The 21,859-nt window shown below is 43.5% G+C and overlaps 1 protein-coding gene across 1 annotated transcript in view; it reads left to right on the top strand.

Moving 5' to 3' along the window:
• The window catches only part of GNAO1 (G protein subunit alpha o1), a 315,387-nt gene that overhangs the window by 280,730 nt on the left and 12,798 nt on the right, over positions 1-21,859 (top strand). The window contains exon 7 of the mRNA XM_054048941.1: positions 18,459-18,612. Coding sequence (XP_053904916.1) covers positions 18,459-18,612 — 154 coding nt within the window. The remainder of the gene's footprint in view (positions 1-18,458; positions 18,613-21,859) is intronic.

Consider the following 21,859-nt stretch of genomic DNA (forward strand, 5'->3'; position numbering starts at 1 on the left):
GAGAATCAGTTTGCCCTGACTTCAATGGGAGCAAGAGCAGGTCTTAGCGAGTACATGAGTAACTACCAATCAGTCGTACAGGGTTAATTTAGCCATAGAGTTAGTTATTAATGATGGGAGTCTACATGGTATTTTCTCTTAAACTATACATGGCTTTTTTAATTTATAACTAAATAATCCACAGCCAACTCTAATCGGTGAATAGTTGCTGTGTATGAAGGCTGCGCCCTGTGAAAGAACGTATTATTGTAGTTGGTTCTCAGCCAGTTGGTACAATCATCAGCCAAACTGAAAGGATATTTTGCTTAGAATGAGATATGTAGAGTGTTCATTCTATTTCTGTTGGGTAAGACTCTAATTGACTTCAATGGGAGCAGAGAGAGGCCAGCACTGAGGGCATTTGAAAATCCTACCCATTCATCTTCTTTCATATTTGTCCTCCACTCTATGGCTTCTGATGACATGGAATGAATCCAGGTTGTCCCTCCAGAGAAGGATCTGAGAGGGCAGCGGTTCACTAGATTTCCCATGGTTTGAATGGCTTCTCCATGAAAGCTGCCTTTCGTTATATCAGGCTGCCTTTCATTTTCCAATTGTGTAGCAGGTAACTGCAGCATCTGTATGAGATTCTGATATGGTGCACTATGATCCACATCTTATGTGGGGTGGTGAAGGCAGGAGGCTGGTGTGTAGGATCCGTCATCAGGTATTGATTCTTGACCCCAGAGTTTTCCCACTGCATCTGCCACTTGTCTTTTGAAGACAGATCCCATCCACAATTCTTGTTGATAGTATAAACTGCCCTGCATCTCAGCATCTAGGTGAATCACAGAATTGATTCTCTCTCGGGCTCTCTCACGCACCCGCACACACACTCTTGCATCACAAGGTGAGCATGTCAACCTCCACCTTTAACAAAGGCTTGCCAACATTACTGAACCCAGCAATGTAGTCAGTTCAAGTGCAGTTCCCTGACCAGTTCTGCCCCTGGGAAGACTGCAGGATGCCACCTCAGAAGAGCTAAATTTGAGTACGTGCCAGAAATCATGAGAATTCCACAGACAGTAACCAAGGGCCTTTGTTGAACAAACCACACAAGCAGCAATATCCTGTGATTTATGCCAAAGATATTGTGGCTCACAGATGCACACTAAGGGGCTGATCCTGCCCCCATTGAAGTCAATGAGAGTTTTGCCATTGACTTCAAAGGAAGCGGGACTGGTTATTAAATGAGGTTGATTGGGTAAAAAGAGTGCAATACCTGGGACCACAATTTCATCAGTGCCAGGCAGGTGACTCTTGAGGAGTGTGACCAAGAATTCAAGACATGTTTGGGGGAATAAATAGAACATGCTTGTTAAAGAGTTGATACTGAGAGGCCTGGTGCCCATGGACTAGTGGTTGCTCAGCACCTCTCAGGATCAGGCCTTTAGGCAAGGATCAGGCCTCCCAGGCTGGTCACACACTCAAGCCCATTTTACTTGTGCACCACCTCCGCAGCAACCACACCACACACACGTGGCAGGGTTCCCGAGAGGCCCACCATAGCTGAAGGGAAATACGAACAGGTCCAGTTTAAAAAAGAAAGAGCTGGCCATGCTTATGCCCCCATTTCATTTTCCATCAGGAACGATCAGAGGGGAATACCGTCCTATTGCAAGTCATGGTTTCTGAGCTGCTGCCATTATAGGATAGCATGGATGTTGGCAGATGCAGGCCCGTGACCCACATAAGATATTACGCTGTGAATGTGATTCTGAAACTAGACAATTCTGTGTTCAAGCCAGCAACCCAAGAACTCACTAGAGGGACCTTTCCCTCGCACTGAAAAGTATGGTGAACGTGTGCAAACTGCAGCCAATTCAGGCAACGCTATTCATTGCCGCTTCCTGGGCAGTGATATTTTTTGTCACAGCCCAAACAGGTTCTTCACAAACTTAGCCAGCTCCATGTTACTGAACTAGAAGAAAGAAACTGAAGTCTTTTCACTAGGACCAGTTCTAGATTAAAGGGGCTGTCTGGTGCCCAATGCTAGAGCTCCTATAACTTGGATTTCAAATTACTAGTGGGATTGTGCAAATCTCAAATGCAGTGAAGGACATAGCAAGGGATCTGTCCCAGATGAGCAAGTAGCATGTGATTCATAACAGTGAAATGTAACACAGCTCTAGACTGGATCTGTCGCAGCAGACGTTAAATGTGTTCATCTCTACCCAGGCTCCTTCTGTCTCCCTGCAGCAGTACTTCAGGACAGGGACACGGTGAAGGATTCTGTTGCAATCCTACATTGGATGCTATTGGTTTGCAACTGCCTTCAGGAACACAGTATCCTAGAATAGCCAGCCAGCTTTTCCCCCTTCTGGTCCAGGCGTTCTGTCCTTGTGGGCATTCAAGATAGATTTCCCCTTTGTACCTGGCTGTAGCTCAGACTTTGCATGGACACCAGCAGGAGTGGAGACAGCAGCTGTTCAGATGTACCGGCCACCACAGGGCATATCAGCCTGCTCCTTTCTTTTTACTAAGCACTAATGGAAACTGCCTCTTTCCACTTCTTAAATATGGATTGAGATGCACGTTTGGCCTTTGGGTTGTTGGGACAAGCCACAGAAAACAAAACCTTCACACCCTGTTCTGGCATAAGGGAGACCCACAGAGAAAACATATTGACGTAGGAGAACCAGGAGTCTGAATCTGACCAGAGCCCAGATAGTCACTGATAGGATCCAGTCTGAAAGCAATAGTCCCTAGAGAACAGTGAGCGACTGGCACAGCCAGCGGTCTCGAGAGTGGTAGAAGACCATACTTGCTTAGGAGGATCTATGATCCTCCCTCTTGGTTTGGTTTTATTTTTACCCAGGAGTCCACTGTTCCACTAAATCAGGAATGCATAGTTCACAGCGGAAGTAAGCCTTTTTGTTATTCTCTACCTTATAGTGGCCTCATTACAATTAGAGCCCTGTTGAACTAGGATATATGGTATTTAACCGCTCTTCTGCCGGTGCGCTCCTCCACACTCCAGAGTCTGTTCTGCGGGGGCGTTCTGTTGCGCTTGCTGTGATCTCACATCTCTGGTATGGGAGGTGCATACCTGGCTTGTGAGGCTGTAGTGGAGAAGTTAATTCCTTGTGGATCATTTCTACCTCCCACCAACTACAATGGAATGATGTGTAGCAATACCACGAGGACTGTGAATTCCTCCCCACTGAACTTTCCACTTTGCTGCCTCTGCCATCATGGCTACTGTACGCGTCACAGCCAGCTCTTCTCTAGGATCTGGATGCAGTCCCAGATATACACAATGTGCTGGCCACGCCTCTCAGCGTGGGGTCGCAGGCAGAGTCAGCGTTAGAGGCCCAGGCAAGGCAGCATTATGAAATATCACCCTAGCTCCATCCAAGTGGCTTGTGGAAATAGATCAATAAATAGATCAGATTTTCCTGACCAAAAAATTACTTGTAAGTGTGGGGTTACCTAGCACTTGTTTTATCCCAGGTATTCTATTATCCCCAAAACAGAGAGAGTGTGTCTGGGGTGCCTCAGAACAACTAGGAATAGGGTTTCAAAATGGAATAGTAAAGATTTTACAGCGTTAGCTATGGCATCGTGACTGGTAGTACCATCACTGGAAGACGTGGTCCAGTGGATAGGGAGTTGGGAGAACTGGGTTCAAGTCCTGACTCTGGATAGAAGGTGGCACAGCAAGCCAATGGTGTTCCTTCCAGTTGCATGAGCAATGAAATGATCCTCTGAACAGAAGGATCCACAAGAACGGACCTGGCACTGTAGCATACCTCCAAAGACACATGGCCACTAATGGACCCGAGTATGTTGTAGGGACACAGCTGTGTCACTTCTCCAACTCCAGCACTGGGATACATCCTCAAACGTGGCTTCTAATAGTGAGACCTCCATTTTGCATGCCCACGACCTGCCTTTGCACATGTCCATCAGACATGCTAAGGTTGCAGATTTGGAGGCCGAGTGGCGCTCCTTGTCAGAAGGTGGCCTTGTGTGTTTCTCTCCAATTTCCCCCAGGGAGGACTCAAAAGAAAACCCAGTCATGCTGAGGGAAATAGCTGAAGGCAGGTCAGAGAACTATTGACACATTCCAGCAGCAACAGAAGGACATCATAGTACCTGCCCTGAAGCGCTACGGTCTCTCAGCTGTGACTGCTGATGTTTTGGTGATCAAAGTGGGAAAGAAACCTCTCAGCCAGCACCCTGCATTCTGGGGTAGAAGGATTTGGGAAGAATCTGGAGTTTGAGCTGACAGGAGGGTTGATTGTTTGCATTGAGCCAGCTTCCCCCGCAATGTGAGCTCTGCAGTAAGAAGGCTTTTACCCTTTGCATTGCATGTTAATCCTCCAAAGACAGGAACCTCAAAAACCATCTGATGTCCTTGAGATTCAGGGGGAGGATGGGCAGCTCCCACTTAGGGGACGAGTCAGAGGACTGTAGGGGGAGGGCATGTCACACTCTTCCCTGCCAGGAGAGATGTCAGAAACAGGCACAAGAATAGACAGTGCAACTCCATGGCCTTAAGGGGTGACCTAGAGGAGCTACTGACTTCATGTGACTACCAGAGAGGTGGTGTACGGGATGGCCTGTCATGGCGGCTTAGCGCTGTAGGTCCCACAGCCAAACTAGGCAGCATGACATTGTGAGAGATCCAAGGGGACATGGCAATGCGGAAGGGTGAATGCATTTCAAAGCCACTCCACCTCACGGAAATGGGAGGCGGAGAGCGGTGATCAGGGAAGGTGGAGGTTTGCTGCCATATCCCCTCTCCTCCCCCCCACCCCCCCAAGTGCCTCTAGAAAGTAGGTTTACGGCCAACACCCGACTGACACGTGATGTTAACAAGTGACACTGTGCCAACAATCCCCCACAGGGGGGTGACAATGAGACTTTCACTGCTGCCTTGGTAACCAGACTAATCAGCATTTCCAGTGCCACGCTGACTGGACAGCACTGACCAACTGGACAGCACACTGGTTCTTGCTGTCCATTTTACGCTTTAACCTGGGACAACAGTGGTCCCCCACAGCACACCTTCTATGGCAATAACGTAGGGCTGAGAGGACTCCCGGAGGCAAGGACAACAATCGATCCTGCATTTCATAGGGCAGGCCTGATTTGTCACAGGTCTCTCCCACAACTGTTGTGCCCAGCCCTCAGGGCAATGGGAGCGTCACCAATTTATTCCCACAATGCAGCACTGTCATGGGCAGATGATGCAAATGGGGCGGACAACTGGGGGTTTGGAGACACCGCAAAACAAACCTTACAGATTCCCCCCCTCAAACCTTAATGTAGATCTGGCAATTTAAGTCACCCCTTACAGGCTAATTTTGGAAACAAATCAGGATATTTAAAGACAGGCCATTTACTACATTGAAAAGTTTGTTCTTTACCTAATGTATTCCTCATTCGTTACCGCCTGTGTCTCCCTCTGTAATCTAGGCCCTTGCACCTAACACTCCCCTGACTGAGGTAAACTCTGCCATTTTCCTTTCCCTCCCTCCCACCCATTCCATTTTCCCCTCCAACTAAATAGCGGAATAGCAGCTTTCACATCACCCCATTTGTTTCTAGTCACAGGCAACTGTGTCCCATAACTGTCCTCCAACTTCCCCACCGCCTCCCCTCCCCCACAGCAGCGCCTTGGCCTTTTGTTTTGTTAAGGAACACGGACATCTGCTAAGATTTTTCTTTTGTCGATTCCTTGCTGAATCTTTTTTCTTGCATGTTCAATGGCCCAAATTGTATTAACTGTAATTTTGTACGGGGAGTGACTGTCCATTTGGTTAATAGATTGTTAGCGTTTGTCATAATTTATTGGCTGTCAGTAATGTATTTATTAGTTACAAAATGTTAATAAAGTGCCAGCTCTTTTCTAGTGTGAGAGGGTTTTATTGTGTCTCCCTTTGAGGCCCTAGAAATCTCTGAATTAACAATAAACACACACAAAACTGGAGCTACTGCCATGACACTGATGGACCCATCACTGAGCTGCTACAAATGTTTGCCAGATCTCCGTGCTCTTGGAAATATGGAGCTCTAAGAGGATGCTGACAAAAGGTATTTTGTAAAAATAATGTATATCAGATCTTTTTCTCTTGAACTTACCCTTGTTTTCAATCACTCTGTGGAAGCTTGAAATTGAAGGCTGTTTCCTTACAAAAATATTTTAACACTGTGTGGTCATGTCAGTAAGATTGTAAGCACCTGAGTGGGTGGTAGTTGTCAGAATTTGGGGGTATTTGTGTGTATTACTTACATGGTGAGCCAGGTATCAGCTGTTGTCTTGCACAAGGACCTGAAAGTTTGAAATAAGCATGTATATTAAATGCAAAAAAAACCACCCTTATATTAGTGCAGCATTAACATGGATAATTTGAAGACACACACTTCAAGAAATTCAAAAGTTAAGCCCCCCATGGCAATATTAACTCTTCATCTACATGATTCAGTACCCAGGCCTGCGGGGTGACCTAGGACAAGTCACTTTGGTGCTCTGTGCCTCAGTTTCCCCATCTGTAAAATCGAGATATGATCCTGACCCTCTTTGTTAAGCTACTGATGAAAAGCACTATCAGAGCTAAGTATTATGATGATGACTATTACACACACAGTTGAACCAGTTTAATTTAAGAAGTGATTTTAAACTGGTTTATGTAAACTGGTGCAAAATCCTGTGCAGACACTTATTTCGGGTTAGCTTACGTTGATTAGGAACAGGCTGGAGCTAACCAAAGTAGGGCTCTCAAAGCAAAATAAGAGTGTCCAGGAAGGGATTTGCATCAGTTTAACTAAACCAGTTTAATGAAACCAATGCAAGTTTATGTGTAGACAAGGCTTCACCTACAGTGTGTACATGCACCTTGGTTTGCAGTCCTTGTGTATTCTGTTCATGGTATACTCATACACACCGAGGGCAATGTGGTGGAGTTAAATATTGCCATGGAAACTTTAACTTCCTGAGCTTTGTTCCAATGTCTGATCTTTCGGAAAATGCCTTTAGCTGATCCAAGTGGAGATTTCAACATAGGTGCTGTTTTCTTGGCTCAATAATTCCCCTGGGTTTCCATGTCATGATTGGCTCTAACTGCTCATGACAAGGGGCTGCGTGTCCATCCCATAAAATAAACAGAACGTTATTATAAATCATCATACAGAAAGCAGCGTATTTGTTAGCTGATGCTCTGTAGATCATAGTTTGATGGACAGGGTGTAATAGCCTTTGTGTTCCTAAGTCTATAATTTGGTTATGTGGTCTTCTATTTTCAGTGTGATTTTCTGGCTCTCTTACACCTTTGGTCAAAGCTTGTCATTTTGTAGTGGTCCCTGGTACTACTCAATATCCAGTGTACTTGTATGCATGAAAATCCATTTAAATATAATGGCATGATTTTTGGTTGGGAAGAAATACGGTTGTTTTCCAAATAAATAGTGTGTGTCTATGCTGGTATTATAAAAGTTGTTAGCAGTCATTAGCTTTTAATCAATTCATTTCAGCCACTTCATTTTCCTTAAATAATTCATTTGTGAACTTAGGAATGGGAAACTTCCCACTTATATTCTTAATTCTGTCTTAAGTATGATCCACACTTTTATGGTGGATATTTGTATTTGCAGCCACAGAGGTGAAACACATTTATTGACATGGTCTCAAGGATGCTAAACAGGTATCTAACTTTGTTTAACTTCAGTAAATCAGGATATTTCCTACCGTCACAACAGAGTAGGTAGAGTATTTCTCTCTTTTGAAAATAACCCTTGAAATCAGTTTTGTGAATTTAGATCAAAGGCCTTTTACAATTTGGATGACACAAAGAGAAGGATTTCCACAAGTTGCAGCGTAGAAAGACTGAACTTTAACCTTATTGCCAGTACCCATATCCAATCATGTCACTTTAAACAGATAACCACAGAATGATAGAAATGTAGGGCTAGAAGGGACCTCAAGAGGTCATCAAGTTCCACCCCCAGCCTGAGGGGGGACCCAGTAAACCTAGACCATCCCTGACAGGTGTTTGGCTAACCTGTTCATAAAAACCTCCAGTAGTGGGGATATTCCACAGTATCTGTAGGTAATTTATTCCAGAGCTCAACTATCCTTATAGTCAAAAAGTTTTCCTAATTTCTAACTTAAATCTCCCTTGCTGCAAACTAAGCCAATTATTTCTTGTCCTATCCTCAGTGAGCATGGAGAACAATTGACCACCATCCTCTTTATACAACATTAAACAATCAGTTTGTACGCACCCAGGGGATAATAGGGTTATAAGGAACAGCCAGCATGGATTTGTTAAGAACAAATCATTCCAAACCAACCTAGTTTCCTTCTCTGACAGGGTTACTGGCCTAGTGGATAGGGTGGAAGCAGTAGACATGATATATATGTGCCTTGATTTCAGTAAGGCACAGTCCTACATGACATTCTCATAAACAAATTGGGGAAATGGGATCTAGATGAAATTTCTATACGGTGTCTGTACAAATGGTTGAAAGACCTACTAAAAGAGTTATCAATGGTTTGCTGTCAAACTGGGAAGGCTTATCTAGTGGGGACCCACAGATGTCTGTTCTGGGGTCTGGTAGTCAACATTTTCATTACTGACTTGGATAATGAAGCTGAGAACATGCTTATAAAATTTGTGGATGACACCAAGCTGGGCAGGGTTGCAAGCACTTTGGAGGACTGGATTAAAATTTAAAACCACCTTGACAAATTGGAGAATTGGTCTGAAATCAACAAGATGAGATTCAATAGAGACAAGTGCAAAGCACCACAGTTAGGAAGGAAAAAAACAAATGCACCACTACAAAGTGGGGAATAACTGGCTTCGTTGTAGTGTGGCTGAAAAGGATCTGGGGGCTATAGTGGATCACAGACTGAATATGAGTCAACAATGTGGCGCAGTTGCAAAAAAAAAAAAAAAAAAAAAGCTAATATCAGTCTGGGGTGTATTAACAGGAGTGACATACATAAGACACGGGAGATAATTGTCCTGCTCTACTCAGCGCTGGTGAGGCCTCAGCCGGAGTACCGTGTACAGTTTTGGACACCACACGGTAGGAAAGATGTGGAGAAATTGGACAGAGTCCAGGGTAGAGCAACAAAAAGGATCAAAACCTGACCTATGAGGAAACTGTCAAGGCCTCCCAAAGAAAAAAAACATTTTTGTTTCTGTTGTGATTTTTTTTTTTTTAAATCATGTCCTATAATAGCAATAAAGTTCCAGAGCTATTTATGCCAATGCCTGAAGTCATCAAACGCTATTGTCATTTCAGTTTCACTTGGGGGCTTAATTCCCCACAAATGCTGTTTATTGCCTCATCTATTCCTCCTCCATGAGTGATATCCCTTAAACAAACTGGGACTCCAAAAGGGACCAGGAAAAATCATATGGCACATGTGTTATGGAAGCCTGAAGAAACCAGTCAAAATGAGGTGAGTGGTGGCAGTTGGAGTAGGCTTCCAGGAAGAAGCACCAAATGCTTTTGGCATTTTTTTTTTTTTTGCTGGAGATGGATTTTCTGGAGCATGGAAAAATTACTGCTCTGCATTTACAGCTGGTCTTTGTTAGAGAACTACAGAGCAATCCCAGGGTTACAGGGTTAGTAAGATGAAATCAGACATCTGCTAAATACTGCATGTGACATTCACATTCAATCCACCCTTCGTAGAATTATTCATTACTAAAACAACTCCTAAATGTGTAACTGGGTCATCTTTTCGTTAAGAAATACACACACAGCCTGGCTATTCTCTGCTGTCTACATAAGGCTACGGAGCCAGAGCAGACCAAGCATAAGTTAGAGCAGCCCTGTGGCTGCTCTAATTTCAACAGGGGCCAAGCAGGCCCCTAAACAGTCCCAGAGGCAAGGTGAACAGCTGGCTTGTAGTAACTGAGAATCAGTAATGTGCAGCAGGGTCTACCAAAATGTATAACAAAGGATCAGTATTATTAATAGCAGCAACTTTTTGCCCTGCATATACGTACATATTATGGCACTGACCAGCTGGTTGCCCCACAGTGGCATAGATAGAAGCAGTGTGGCCTAGTGGATACTGTACTGAGAGTTGGAAGAGTTCGGTTCTATTCCCAGCATTGCCATTGGCCTGCTGGGCGAACTTGAGCCAGTCACTTCCCTTCTCTGTGCCTCAGTTTCCCCATGTGTAAAATGGGGATAATGATACTGACCTCCTTTGTAAAGTACTTTGAGACCTACTGGTGAAATATAAAAGCTATGTTTTAATATTATTAATTAGTAGGAAGATTTTTACTAGAGATTTATTTCTATATGAGAGAAGGTTTTTTTTAATGGGATTCCTGCTATTACCTTACTTTGGTCTGCGCCGGTATATTGCCTCCTGACACTACCCTGGCTAGTGCCAGAGGCAGAATACTAAACTTGAGCTGATCTTGTATGACACATCCCATGTTCCCAAAGACATTACAGTAAATACAAAATGTGTGCTTTGGCAGTCAGTCATTACTCATCAACTTAGCAAAGCTCCTATAAGTTCCACTAGATTTTGTATTTCCTAGGGTGGAAATAACATTTGTTCCAAAATCTGTTGTGATCAGTAATAGCAGCGTTTGCTATTCCATTGAAATCATAACACAACAGCTACCCCCATGTGCACTTTTACCAAGCAACTCTCTCTTCGTATATTTCACAGGAAACACATGTGGCCATGTTTAAGACACTCCCTGGAAGTGGTGATGTTTTACTAGGCGATCAAGGTAACAGAAGTCCCAGCTGGCCATGGATCAACACCAAAAATGACCCCACCAGTTGTTTCCCAAATGTGCATAATCAGTTTCTGTAGCTGTACATATAAGTTAGCCATTTAAGCATGCGACTACTGAATTATATAAGAACATAAGAATGGCCGTACCGGGTCAGACCAAAGGTCCATCTAGCCCAGTATCCTGTCTGCTGACAGTAGCCAATGCCAGGTGCCCCAGAGGGAGTGAACCTTACAGGCAATGATCAAGTGATCTCTCTCCTGCCATCCATCTCCACCCTCTGACAAACAGAGGCTAGGAACACCATTCCTTACCCATCCTGGCTAATAGCCATTAATGGACTTAACCTCCATGAATTTATCCAGTTCTCTATCAGCAATGACGGTATGCAACATGCAAATATAGCGTCCAACTGCATTCAAATTTTCGTACATGAATTTTTGAAAAGCTGTCCCTTAATTATATCTATTTCAATGGTCTTTATGTACCTACTGAGAATGGATGGCAACAAAATTAACAGCCTCGCAAAAGCAGGGAAAAAGGCTTTAGAGCTTGTAGAACAGAGGAGTTGTATAAAAGTGCTGAGAATTTAGATGCTGAAGCTATCATTTCTACAAGACCCCACCTGAAATTAACTCACAAATTATAGCAGGAACATAGGAGGGTACCATACTCTGGCTGGAGTAAGATAAAGACTGATGGCAGGGCTCCTGAAGGAAACCTACCGCCATGGGGAAAGATCTAGCGGGGAGCAAGGAGAAATACAAATTCACGGTCATCCTTGATGATCCTAAATTCTCTGGGGAAACCCCAGAGATCTTGAGACATCAAAGGTTTGGAGGGCCAGCTCCCCCCACCCTTCCCACTAACTCATACTTTGATGGGACGATTCGGAGGAACTCCAGGAGTTAAAATTCTTGGCGCTTCCTGGGCCTAACACAGGTTTTTCCCTTCATCGGTGACACTATGGCCCAATAAGTACTGTACGCGGCATTCTCTGATTGCACTGTAATTACCATTGTAATTTTTGAAGTGCTCCTGTACAAACATCAGGTAACGCGCTACTCAGAATGTTACTACAGGGATGGGGAGTGAGAAGAAAAAGCATTAAGGATAGAAAGGCAGCATGGGCCAAACCAGTGATCCCTGATGTAATTGTATTAGACAATGGACTTACATCAGGGATGAATTTGGCCCCATACATTCATTTTCATGATGTTAAATGAGGCTGAACGTGGAACTATTTGCACCTATTACTCAGACTTCCAGTGCTCATTGCATAATTCTGGCTACTTTCAAAGGAAATTGCAGGAGAGGGGAAGTAAGGTTTTCTATTTTATTATTATAGGATTATTAACAACAGCTAATAGGAGTAGAAATGTTTAACTGATGTTTTAAAAATACATCAATGAAACTAGACTTTTTGGATTTAAACTTTACCCTGAAATGTTGGGAGCACTAAACACAACAGCTTTTGAGCTAGTGCAGGAGAACAGAAAGTGAAGTGGACTAGAAACGGAGTGAAACAAACCGAGCTGGTCTCAGGGTCCAAGTTCAGTGAAATGCAGGGTAGAAACAAACATGACCAAAAGGTTGTGAGCAGACATAAGGACAAGTCAACTCAATTTTTTTTTTAATTCTTTGTGGTTTAATTATCTACAGGGTTCTCAGTAAGGCAGTAAAGGATCTGTATTAATCTATGTGGTTTAATTAGGCCTCTCACAAGACAGAGCCTGTTCGTGTGATGCCATTAAGTCTCCAGAGTGTGTGGACTCTAAATTGGTTAATCAGGCCATCTTGAGAGTCTCAAGCCAGCCAGTCGCTGTGTCAGAGCAGGACCAGAGCCCGATTATTAAAGCCTCCAGGGCTCTCATGAGCGGCAGGCGGAGCAGACATAGTGAGCCAGAACCTTAGCACAGGGTAAATCCACTTTGTGCCATGCCAGCTGTACAACGGAGACTTAAAGCTGCCCAATAGGGCAGCTCCCTGTCCCCCTGACTTAAAGCCTAAGGCCATTATGTAGTATATTCCTGCCCCCACAAGGCCTTTTCCCATCCCGTATGCTAAAGGGGACAGGGAAACAACTGAGAGAGGCTGCCATACAGCCAGGGTAGCCCATGCTGGGGGAATCTTCAGCTGCCCATTTAGGCCAGTTGTAAGGCCCTTTGCACTGCTCTTGCCATGCAACCGGACCTCGTGGGCCACAATATGACATGTTAATTGGTGTTTCTCCATTGTCCTGCAATAGGACACTAATGTTAGCTGCTCAATCCTGCTAGGTTAAAAAAAAAAAAAAAAAAAAAATTAATGGAGATATCCTATCTCCTAGAACTGGAAGGGACCTTGAAAGGTCATCGAGTCCAGCCCCCTGCCTTCACTAGCAGGACCAAGTACTGATTTTGCCCCAGATCCCTAAGTGGCCCCCTCAAGGATTGAACTCACAACCCTGGGTTTAGCAGGCCAATGCTCAAACCACTGAGCTATCCCACCCCCCCCCAATACATAAAGATTAACGTCCAGCTACAGAGAAGAAAGTGCTCATTTTGTTAACAACTCTTGCCGACCTCATGAACTAAGAAAATGCCATCAGAGTTATACAGAGCCAAATTTTGTGGCTGAATTAATCAATGGATAAAATGTCTTGCCTGCCTATCTGTCCAGTTACTTATCACTATTTCCGAATGTCTCCGATTACTTAAAAGATAACAGTGCTCACTTGCTCTCTTCCCCCAGTCCCCACTCAGTGGCTTAGGTTATAGGTTTGAGTTTTTAAAAAGGAATGCATCTATGAGAATGAGGGCACTATTGTGGGAAAGAGCTGGCATTGACTTTCTTAATAGTTCTTAAACTAAAATTCGCTTAGAGTGGCTTCCAATGTTATGTAGTGATGCTGCATAATAAATTCATTGGCTAATGAATAATATTTACATCCATGATGACAAACCTGGCTCGTGGTTAGCTGAAAAGAGCCATGTGACAGTCAGCGAGATTCTGTTATTTACTTCCACAGAGTTGGGCAACCACATATATGCAAATAAGTGCATTCTGACTGGTTGCAGCTAAATTCAATGAAAAATGTTAGTCACCTGCTCAAGAACTGCTTTATATTTTAACACTTTTGAGGGGTTTCCGTGTATTTCCAAAGGAAAGATTTAGGGACCGGTCTTGCAAGAAGGCCACATGCTCCTAAAGTCAATCACAGTTCTGTGCATGGAGGATTTTCAGGATCAGATCCTCAGTCTAGTGTATTGTGGAATACCTGACCACGTTAGAAAGCAGGACTTTCAGAATGTATGTTACAGGAACACCATACTTCAGTGAACACCAGCTATAGCGTTGATCCCACAGTGAACAAAGTTTGGCATGAAAAATGTATTTCCCCCCTCCCCCATCAGAAAATTTCTACATGAATACTTTTCAGTCAGGGCTATTTATTTCCTTTTCAATTCACGTTTAATAGATGGCAGTAAGGAGAGCCTTGTTATTTATTTATTTATTTAACTTCACTCGGGTAAAAACATTTGCCCCTTTAACAGAGCACAGCAACAGGTGATGAATGTCTGTATGACACAACATCCCCTCTCCCGTTGAAACAAATCTCTGCCCTAACAAAAAAATAAATATCTAACCTACATGGATATTTAAATTCATAATGTAGTCTGCTAGCTTCAGAGAATGCTGACAACGATCTCTCTGGTGGGGATGGAAGTAAAGCACAATACAGTAACAATACTACAGTGCATCCGATGAAGTGGGTATTCACCCACGAAAGCTTATGCTCCAATACGTCTGTTAGTCTTAAAGGTGCCACAGGACTCTGTTACTTTTTACAGATCCAGACTAACACTGCTACCCCTCTGCTACTTAATACTACAGTGATTACTGCCATAGTAATGTTTAGAAGTAAATAAAATAATAATAATGCCTATGTAGTAAGGTACATCTTCAAAGCACTGTGCTAATGTTATTTGACTCCAGGAGAATGGTAATGGCATTATATTGGGCTAATGTGTACATAGGGTCATTGAGCTCTGGTTTTCTCTCATTGATGTTCTTCATACATAGATTTCCTTTATCCAGAGCTCTCTTTCTGATGCAATTGGTGTATTTTTAATCCTAAAGTCTTTTCAATCAACACATTGTAAGTATTAGTTTGGTTCATTTGATACATTTTGGAAACTCCATAAGGTCTATATGTCTTCACTTTCATGCAGCTGCTTTGTATGTTTTGTAGAATCACAGAAGTTAGAGATGGAAAAGACCTACCATCTTCCTGCCCATGCAGGTATATTGATCAGTCCTCCATCTATCTAGCAGCATTTCTAGAGAATTTTCCAAGTAATAACTACATACAGTGTGGAGGTTATACAAAACAATTGGATCTATCCAGAAGGGCCAGTCAATTCTCCATCATAGTTTCTGAAATAATAACTAGCTCCTTCCTTTGAACATGATCCCAGACTTGCTTCTGCTCTTGTTCTTTGGGAAATGTTTTACTGAACAGTGAATCTTGCTTTGTGACCTGAAGATGGCAAAGGTAGGATTCTTACTGATCAACCTAGGGAATAGGTTACAGAGCTCTGGGGTCTGCAATTGACAAGGTTATTTTTCTAGCTCCGTCAAATTCATAAATTACTCTCATAACACCCAGGACACAAACAACCGAGAGGTCGATTCTCAGACCAGTGTATGTGTCAATCTCATTGCTCTTCTCTTGTAAAATGTTAAAGGGATAAAAAAAAAAAAAACCTCCATATCTCGGTTTTCTTAACTCAGTGACATCCGGTTCCACGTCCCTCCAGTCCAGGTTTGTTCCAAGTGGTACATTTAATAGTGTTGTGTCTAGTTTCAATTTAAATGACTTAGGCAGTAAAAATGCCATCAGCTCTCTTGGGAGACTATTCCACAATGTAATAGAATTCATTGCTGAGCAGCTGTAACTATTGCACTGTATGACTTGGACAGAGGACAACATTTTCATCTTAGCCTTAACTGGGGCCCTGTTTTTGCGCTTGTGGTTTTGTCGGTACAATAATCAAAGAGGCAAACTTGTACTGGCAATTTATGGACACAAAATTTGTGGCCAGTGTCTAAAATCTGGCCTATGATAGTTAGAAGAATGATAGCAAATGGCATTTTGATTTTTTTTTTTTTTAAGGTAAGTTTATGCAGAGAAAAAAAAATCTTCTTACTGCTGAAAGGGCCTGTGTTACCGTATATTCTGGTCTTTGCTGCGGTCCCAGCAGGCCATGCTTTAATGACTTGTGTATATAATTGTTCATATAAACTACGCATCTCAAGCCATTGAACTTGATGGAATGCAACTGAAGCAGTGAAAAAGTGAAAACACTCCATTCTGTGGCTTCTGGCAGCTAATTCACACTAGCTCAACCTCATCTGGTCTTTTTTTCTTTTCATCCCTTTCTGATGACAAGTCCTATAGCATCATTAAAAAAAAAAAACAGACCTCATGTGACCCTCACCAGATTACGAGAGGGACATTTAATTAAGAAGCTGCCGAAAAGCCACCAAACGCAGCGTTAGGAGTTGCATCCAATACAAAGAGACTCACCCAAAATCTCTCTTAGGGCTTATCTACACGAACAATAAGACTGCGACAAGCTGGGGGTGAATCTACTCCACACTAACCCGACGTGATCCAACTGTTCGTGTGCACGCGGCTGATACAGTTCGTTAATGGGGCTAGCTCAAAGTTCTCGAACGAACTGTTAGCACGCGTCAGCAGGGTGCACACAAACAGCTAGACAATGGCAGGCTCGTGTGGGGTAGATTCACACCCCAGACTGGCACAGTCAAATTGTTTGTGTAAATACCCCTCACAGTCAGAGTCCTGGCACGGAAGAGCTTCCCGATACGAGCACCGTCTCTCAGGGAACCCACAACAGAGTGATATCAGGAGGGCTGTGATACTGGCCAATGAACAGAAGTTTGGTTCTTTTTACATCTTCAGTATGTTGAATCCTTTAAGGCCAGGACTCTTAGCAATGCCTGCTGTTACTAGGAGATTTTCAGAGACAGACTGAAGACTTTCAAGGGGGACAAGGGCATAGGATAGCGCGGACACAAACAACTCTGCTCCTTTGAAAAGTAGGAGCATCACCATGAGGTTTATTTAGCATGAATATAGCCCAGAGTGGTTATGGAGGAGTAATACCATGTGTCTGATGCTATTTGGCTGGCTGGTATCTACTGGCTGATACATAGGTACTGTGTACACTGTGGGAGCACAGGGCTACTTCAATACATACCTCAATTTCCACTCCATCCTGGAGCCTCAGTAGTCCCTGATCTGGCGTTCCTACAGTAGTGAGTTTCACCACTGTACCCTTTTCTCCCCATGCAACCGAAAACATATGCTGCCCTGCAGAGCGAATGCCAGACCAGCTGCTGCTCAGCTGAGATAGGCAATTGAGCAGTCACCAATAGAGCTCACTGGGAAGTTTTTGACAGATTTTTTTCATTGAAAAAAAACTGATTCATCACAACCAAAACTGCTCTGGAAACAGGATTGGGTTTGACAAATTTTCCATCTCAAAAAAAAAAAAAAAAAAAAAAAAAAAAAAAAAAAAAAAAAAAAAGTGTCCAAGTTGTTCAAATGTTTTGTTTCAACATTTTCTAAATGAAAAAAATCTGGTTCAGAACAACTTTTCATTTTAAACAAAAATGTAAGCTAGTCAGACTGGACCAAAAGGGTTCAAAAAAAGACAAAAAAAGGTCAAAATCAAAATGAAACATTTAAAAAAGAATCAAAAAAGTTACAACTGACCCAAGACCAAAAAGCCCAGTTTTTCAGTTCACAGATATTTGAGATTTTGACTTTTTGTCCTCATTTGAGGTGGGGGAAAACAGCAAACTCTTGAAAACGTTTACTCACCACTGCATAGTGGTGGGCAGCAAGATGCATAACTGAGCATGGAAGCTTCTGTTTTCTCTGCCTCATAGGAGGTGAGGGCTACGCCATTCCACCCAGCAGAAAAGACAGGCCATGCAATGTGGGGCCTGGGTATCTGAGGAAGGACATGGTTATGATTTCAATAAATAGGTTGATTTGATGGGGGTGAGGAAGAGCCTGCCGTCTGCTTTATTCTCCAGTCCTGACCATTTTCTAGTTCCCCTGAATTTGAAAGCAAGATAGATCACTTTATGACCAATAACAACAATTTGTAATTCTGCAGACTTAGATGAGACTAATGAAATGTCGTGCTTCTGGGCACCCATGGATAACTGCAAGATTCAGGAAGTATGCGCCTCCACCCCCATGTTCTGCACTGTACAGGTGGTCAGATACATTATGGGGGCTTTTCATCTTTCTTTGAAGCTTCAGGTATTGGTGACGGCTAGAAGCAGACCTTTGGTCCAATCAAGAATGGCAAATGGGAGGCAATGTCATCATGGGAGGCTCTGTTGCTGTCCTGTGCGCTCTACTAGGATTCTGTTCTTTTGAATACTAAGTAACTGCAAGTGGATTTGATCTGACGAGAATAAAACTGTCTCCATGTCTTTTGTAACTGTCTTGTGTTATTTGAGTGTCCTGTGTTTGAAAACCTGCTTTCTAACCACTCCCCAGAGTTTGGTTTGGTAAATGGTCTCCTTTCCTAAACCTAACTCTTTCTCTCTCTCTCTCCCCCCCTGCCTGTCTCTTTCTTTTCCTTTCTGACCTGCTTCCCGGTGTAGAACCGCATGCATGAGTCTCTCATGCTCTTCGACTCCATCTGTAACAACAAATTCTTCATCGATACCTCCATCATTCTCTTCCTCAACAAGAAAGACCTATTTGCCGAGAAGATCAAGAAATCAGCCCTGACCATCTGCTTCCCTGAATATACAGGTATGTGTCATGACTCGGACAGCCCAGCCTACCAGTCAGGAAGCAAAAGACGAAAGACGTAATCTTGCAACACTGGGGTGCAGATGAGAAGTGACACTTGATGTGCCCTAAAGTTAGATGGTGCCTTGAGAGGGTTAGTATCGATGGGTGTCTTACGGACAGTTCTTGTGGGGGTGACACTGAATGGTCCTATGCTGTCAATGGGACACGCAAACCTCAAGACACCATATGAACTTATGAAGCACCAAAATACAAAACGCCACCAATAACTAATGGAACAATAGAACAACGTTAATTGTAGTAATATTAAGAATGTATTTTCTCCTTTCTTATAAGCTCATGATCAAACTCTGCTCATGGATCTACTTCTGATATGTTTAGTAGGTTTAACTTTGGAGGAAATCACCAGCCAATGATTGTAAGGTCTCAGTCCTGCAAACACTTACACGTATAGGAGCATGGGGACCTCCTAAGTCATTGAGACTAGTCCCCTGCTATAGCAGGCAACCCTGACATATCATCCCAGTCAGACTTATACACATGCCTAACTTTACTACTGTGAGTCATCCCACTGATATCAATGGAACAACTCAGGGTTGTAAAGTTCACTACATGTATAAAGAACAAATCATGTCAAACCAATCTGATAGCTTTCTTTGATAGGATAACGAGTCTTGTGGATAAGGGAGAAGTGGTGGATGTGGTATACCTAGACTTTAGTAAGGCATTTGATACGGTCTTGCATGATATTCTTATTGATAAACTAGGCAAATACAATTTAGATGGGGCTACTATAAGGTGGGTGAATAACTGGCTGGATAACCGTACTCAGAGAGTTGTTATTAATGGTTCCCAATCCTGCTGGAAAGGCATAATGAGTGGGGTTCCGCAGGGGTCTGTTTTGGGACCAGCTCTGTTCAATATCTTCATTAACGACTTAGATATTGGCATATAAAGTACGCTTATTAAGTTTGCGGATGATACCAAACTGGGAGGGATTGCAACTGCTTTGGAGGATAGGGTCATAATTCAAAATGATCTGGACAAATTGGAGAAATGGTCTGAGTTAAACAGGATGAAGTTTAACAAAGACAAATGCAAAGTGCTCCACTTAGGAAGGAACGCTCAGTTTCACACATACAGAATGGGAAGAGACTGTCTAGGAAGAAGTATGGCAGAAAGGGATCTAGGGGTTATAGTGGAACACAAGCTAAATATGAGTCAACAGTGGGATGCTGTTGCAAAAAAAGCAAACATGATTCTGGGATGCATTAACAGGTGTGTTGTGAGCAAGACACGAGAAGTCATTCTTCCGCTCTACTCTGCTCTGGTTAGGCCTCAGCTGGAGTATTGTGTCCAGTTCTGGGCACCGCATTTCAAGAAAGATGTGGAGAAATTGGAAAGGGTCCAGAGAAGAGCAACAAGAATGATTAAAGGTCTTGAGAACATGACCTATGAAGGAAGGCTGAAAGAATTGGGTTTGTTTAGTTTGGAAAAGAGAAGACTGAGAGGGGACATGATAGCAGTTTTCAGGTATTTAAAAGGGTGTCATAAGGAGGAGGGAGAAAACTTGTTCACCTTAGCCTCTAAGGATAGAGACAAGAAGCAATGGGCTTAAACTGCAGCAAGGGAGGTCTAGGTTGAACATTAGGAAAAAGTTCCTAACTGTCAGGGTGGTTAAACACTGGAATAAATTGCCTAGGGAGGTTGTGGAATCTCCATCTCTGAAGATATTTAAGAGTAGGTTAGATAAATGTCTATCAGGGATGGTCTAGACAGTATTTGGTCCTGCCATGTGGGCAGGGGACTGGACTCGATGACCTCTCGAGGTCCCTTCCAGTTCTAGAATCTATGAATCTATGTGTAGGTGTTTGCAGGACTGGGGCCTGAGTTACCTACTGACAGTATGGCCCCTTCTTCAAGAGGGTGGGGTCTTCAGAGCAATCCATCTTCTGGTGTTTGCTTTGGCTACAGCTGGTTGGTTGTCAGAGCAAAAAGTGACAAAAGGTCATTTTTTGTTTTTAAGGGAAATTCATGGCACATAATAGTTTAATGCAGTGTTTCTCAAACTGGGGTCATCGCTGGTGTAGGGAAAGCCCCTGGCGGGTCAGGCCAGTTTGTTTACCTGCCCTGTCCGCAGGTCCGGCCGATTGCGGCTCCCACTGGCCGCGATTCGCTGCTTCAGGCCAATGGGAGCTGCTGGAAGCGGCACGGGCCGAGGGACATACTGGCCACCGCTTCCAGCAGCTCCCATTGGCCTGCAGCAGCAAACCACGGCCAGTGGGAGCCGCGATCGGCCGGACCTACGGACGGGGCAGATAAACAAACCGGTCTGGCCCGCCAGGGGCTTTCCCTACACAAGCGGCGACCCCAGTTTGAGAAACACTGGTTTAATGGATATTAAGTTGTTTGTTGTGGGAAATTATGAGAAAAAGTCAAATAAATATCCTTTACAATACAATATAAACTATTGAACCCCATTGAGTAACGTTTACCAAACAATTTAAACCCTTCAAAAACAACAAAAAAACCAGACTGCATTAAAATGATAGGCAGCTACATTGTCTAGAGGTTCATGATGGAGTCTTGCTCCAGTAGCAGGATGGCTGGGATGAAAAGGACCAATGATTTTTAGAGTGAAAAAACCCCTAAAAGTTAGTGTTTTTCTAACAGAAGTAATGGCTGTGACAACCATACAGCGTAGTTACGGCAGCCCCGTCTCTCCGACAGGAGCATAGGAGTTACCAGACTGGATCAGACATGTGGTCCATCTAGACCAGTATCGGGCTTCCAACAGTGGCCAGTACTAGATGTAAGGTGTAATAACCTCATAAGAAGGCAGATGTTGGAGAATCTGCCCCCCACATTAGGTCTCGTATATAGAGAGATCTCAGATTGATACATGTACAGAGAGAACTTGACATGCATGTTTAGAGCAACATACAATCTTTAAATAATCAACATCACCCCAGTGAGATAAGTATGATTACCTCCATTTTACAGATTGGGCACTTCTCTGTGCTTCAGTTTCCCCAAGACACACAATAAGTCAGTGGTGGAGCTGGGTCTAGAAGGCATATTTCCCCAGCTGCTTGTCCCGCCTACTCTATTAGACCACGTGGCCCTTCTGGTCTCTTGCCCAAGACTCCATAGCAAAACAAAAGCAGAGAACGCAGGACTTTCTGACTGCAAGTCCCATGCTCATCCATCCAGGCCATGGTGCCGAAGTGAATGGTTTGCCCCAGAA

The sequence above is a fragment of the Malaclemys terrapin genome, chromosome 14 (genome assembly GCF_027887155.1).
Source record: "Malaclemys terrapin pileata isolate rMalTer1 chromosome 14, rMalTer1.hap1, whole genome shotgun sequence".
Taxonomy (NCBI): domain Eukaryota; kingdom Metazoa; phylum Chordata; order Testudines; family Emydidae; genus Malaclemys; species Malaclemys terrapin.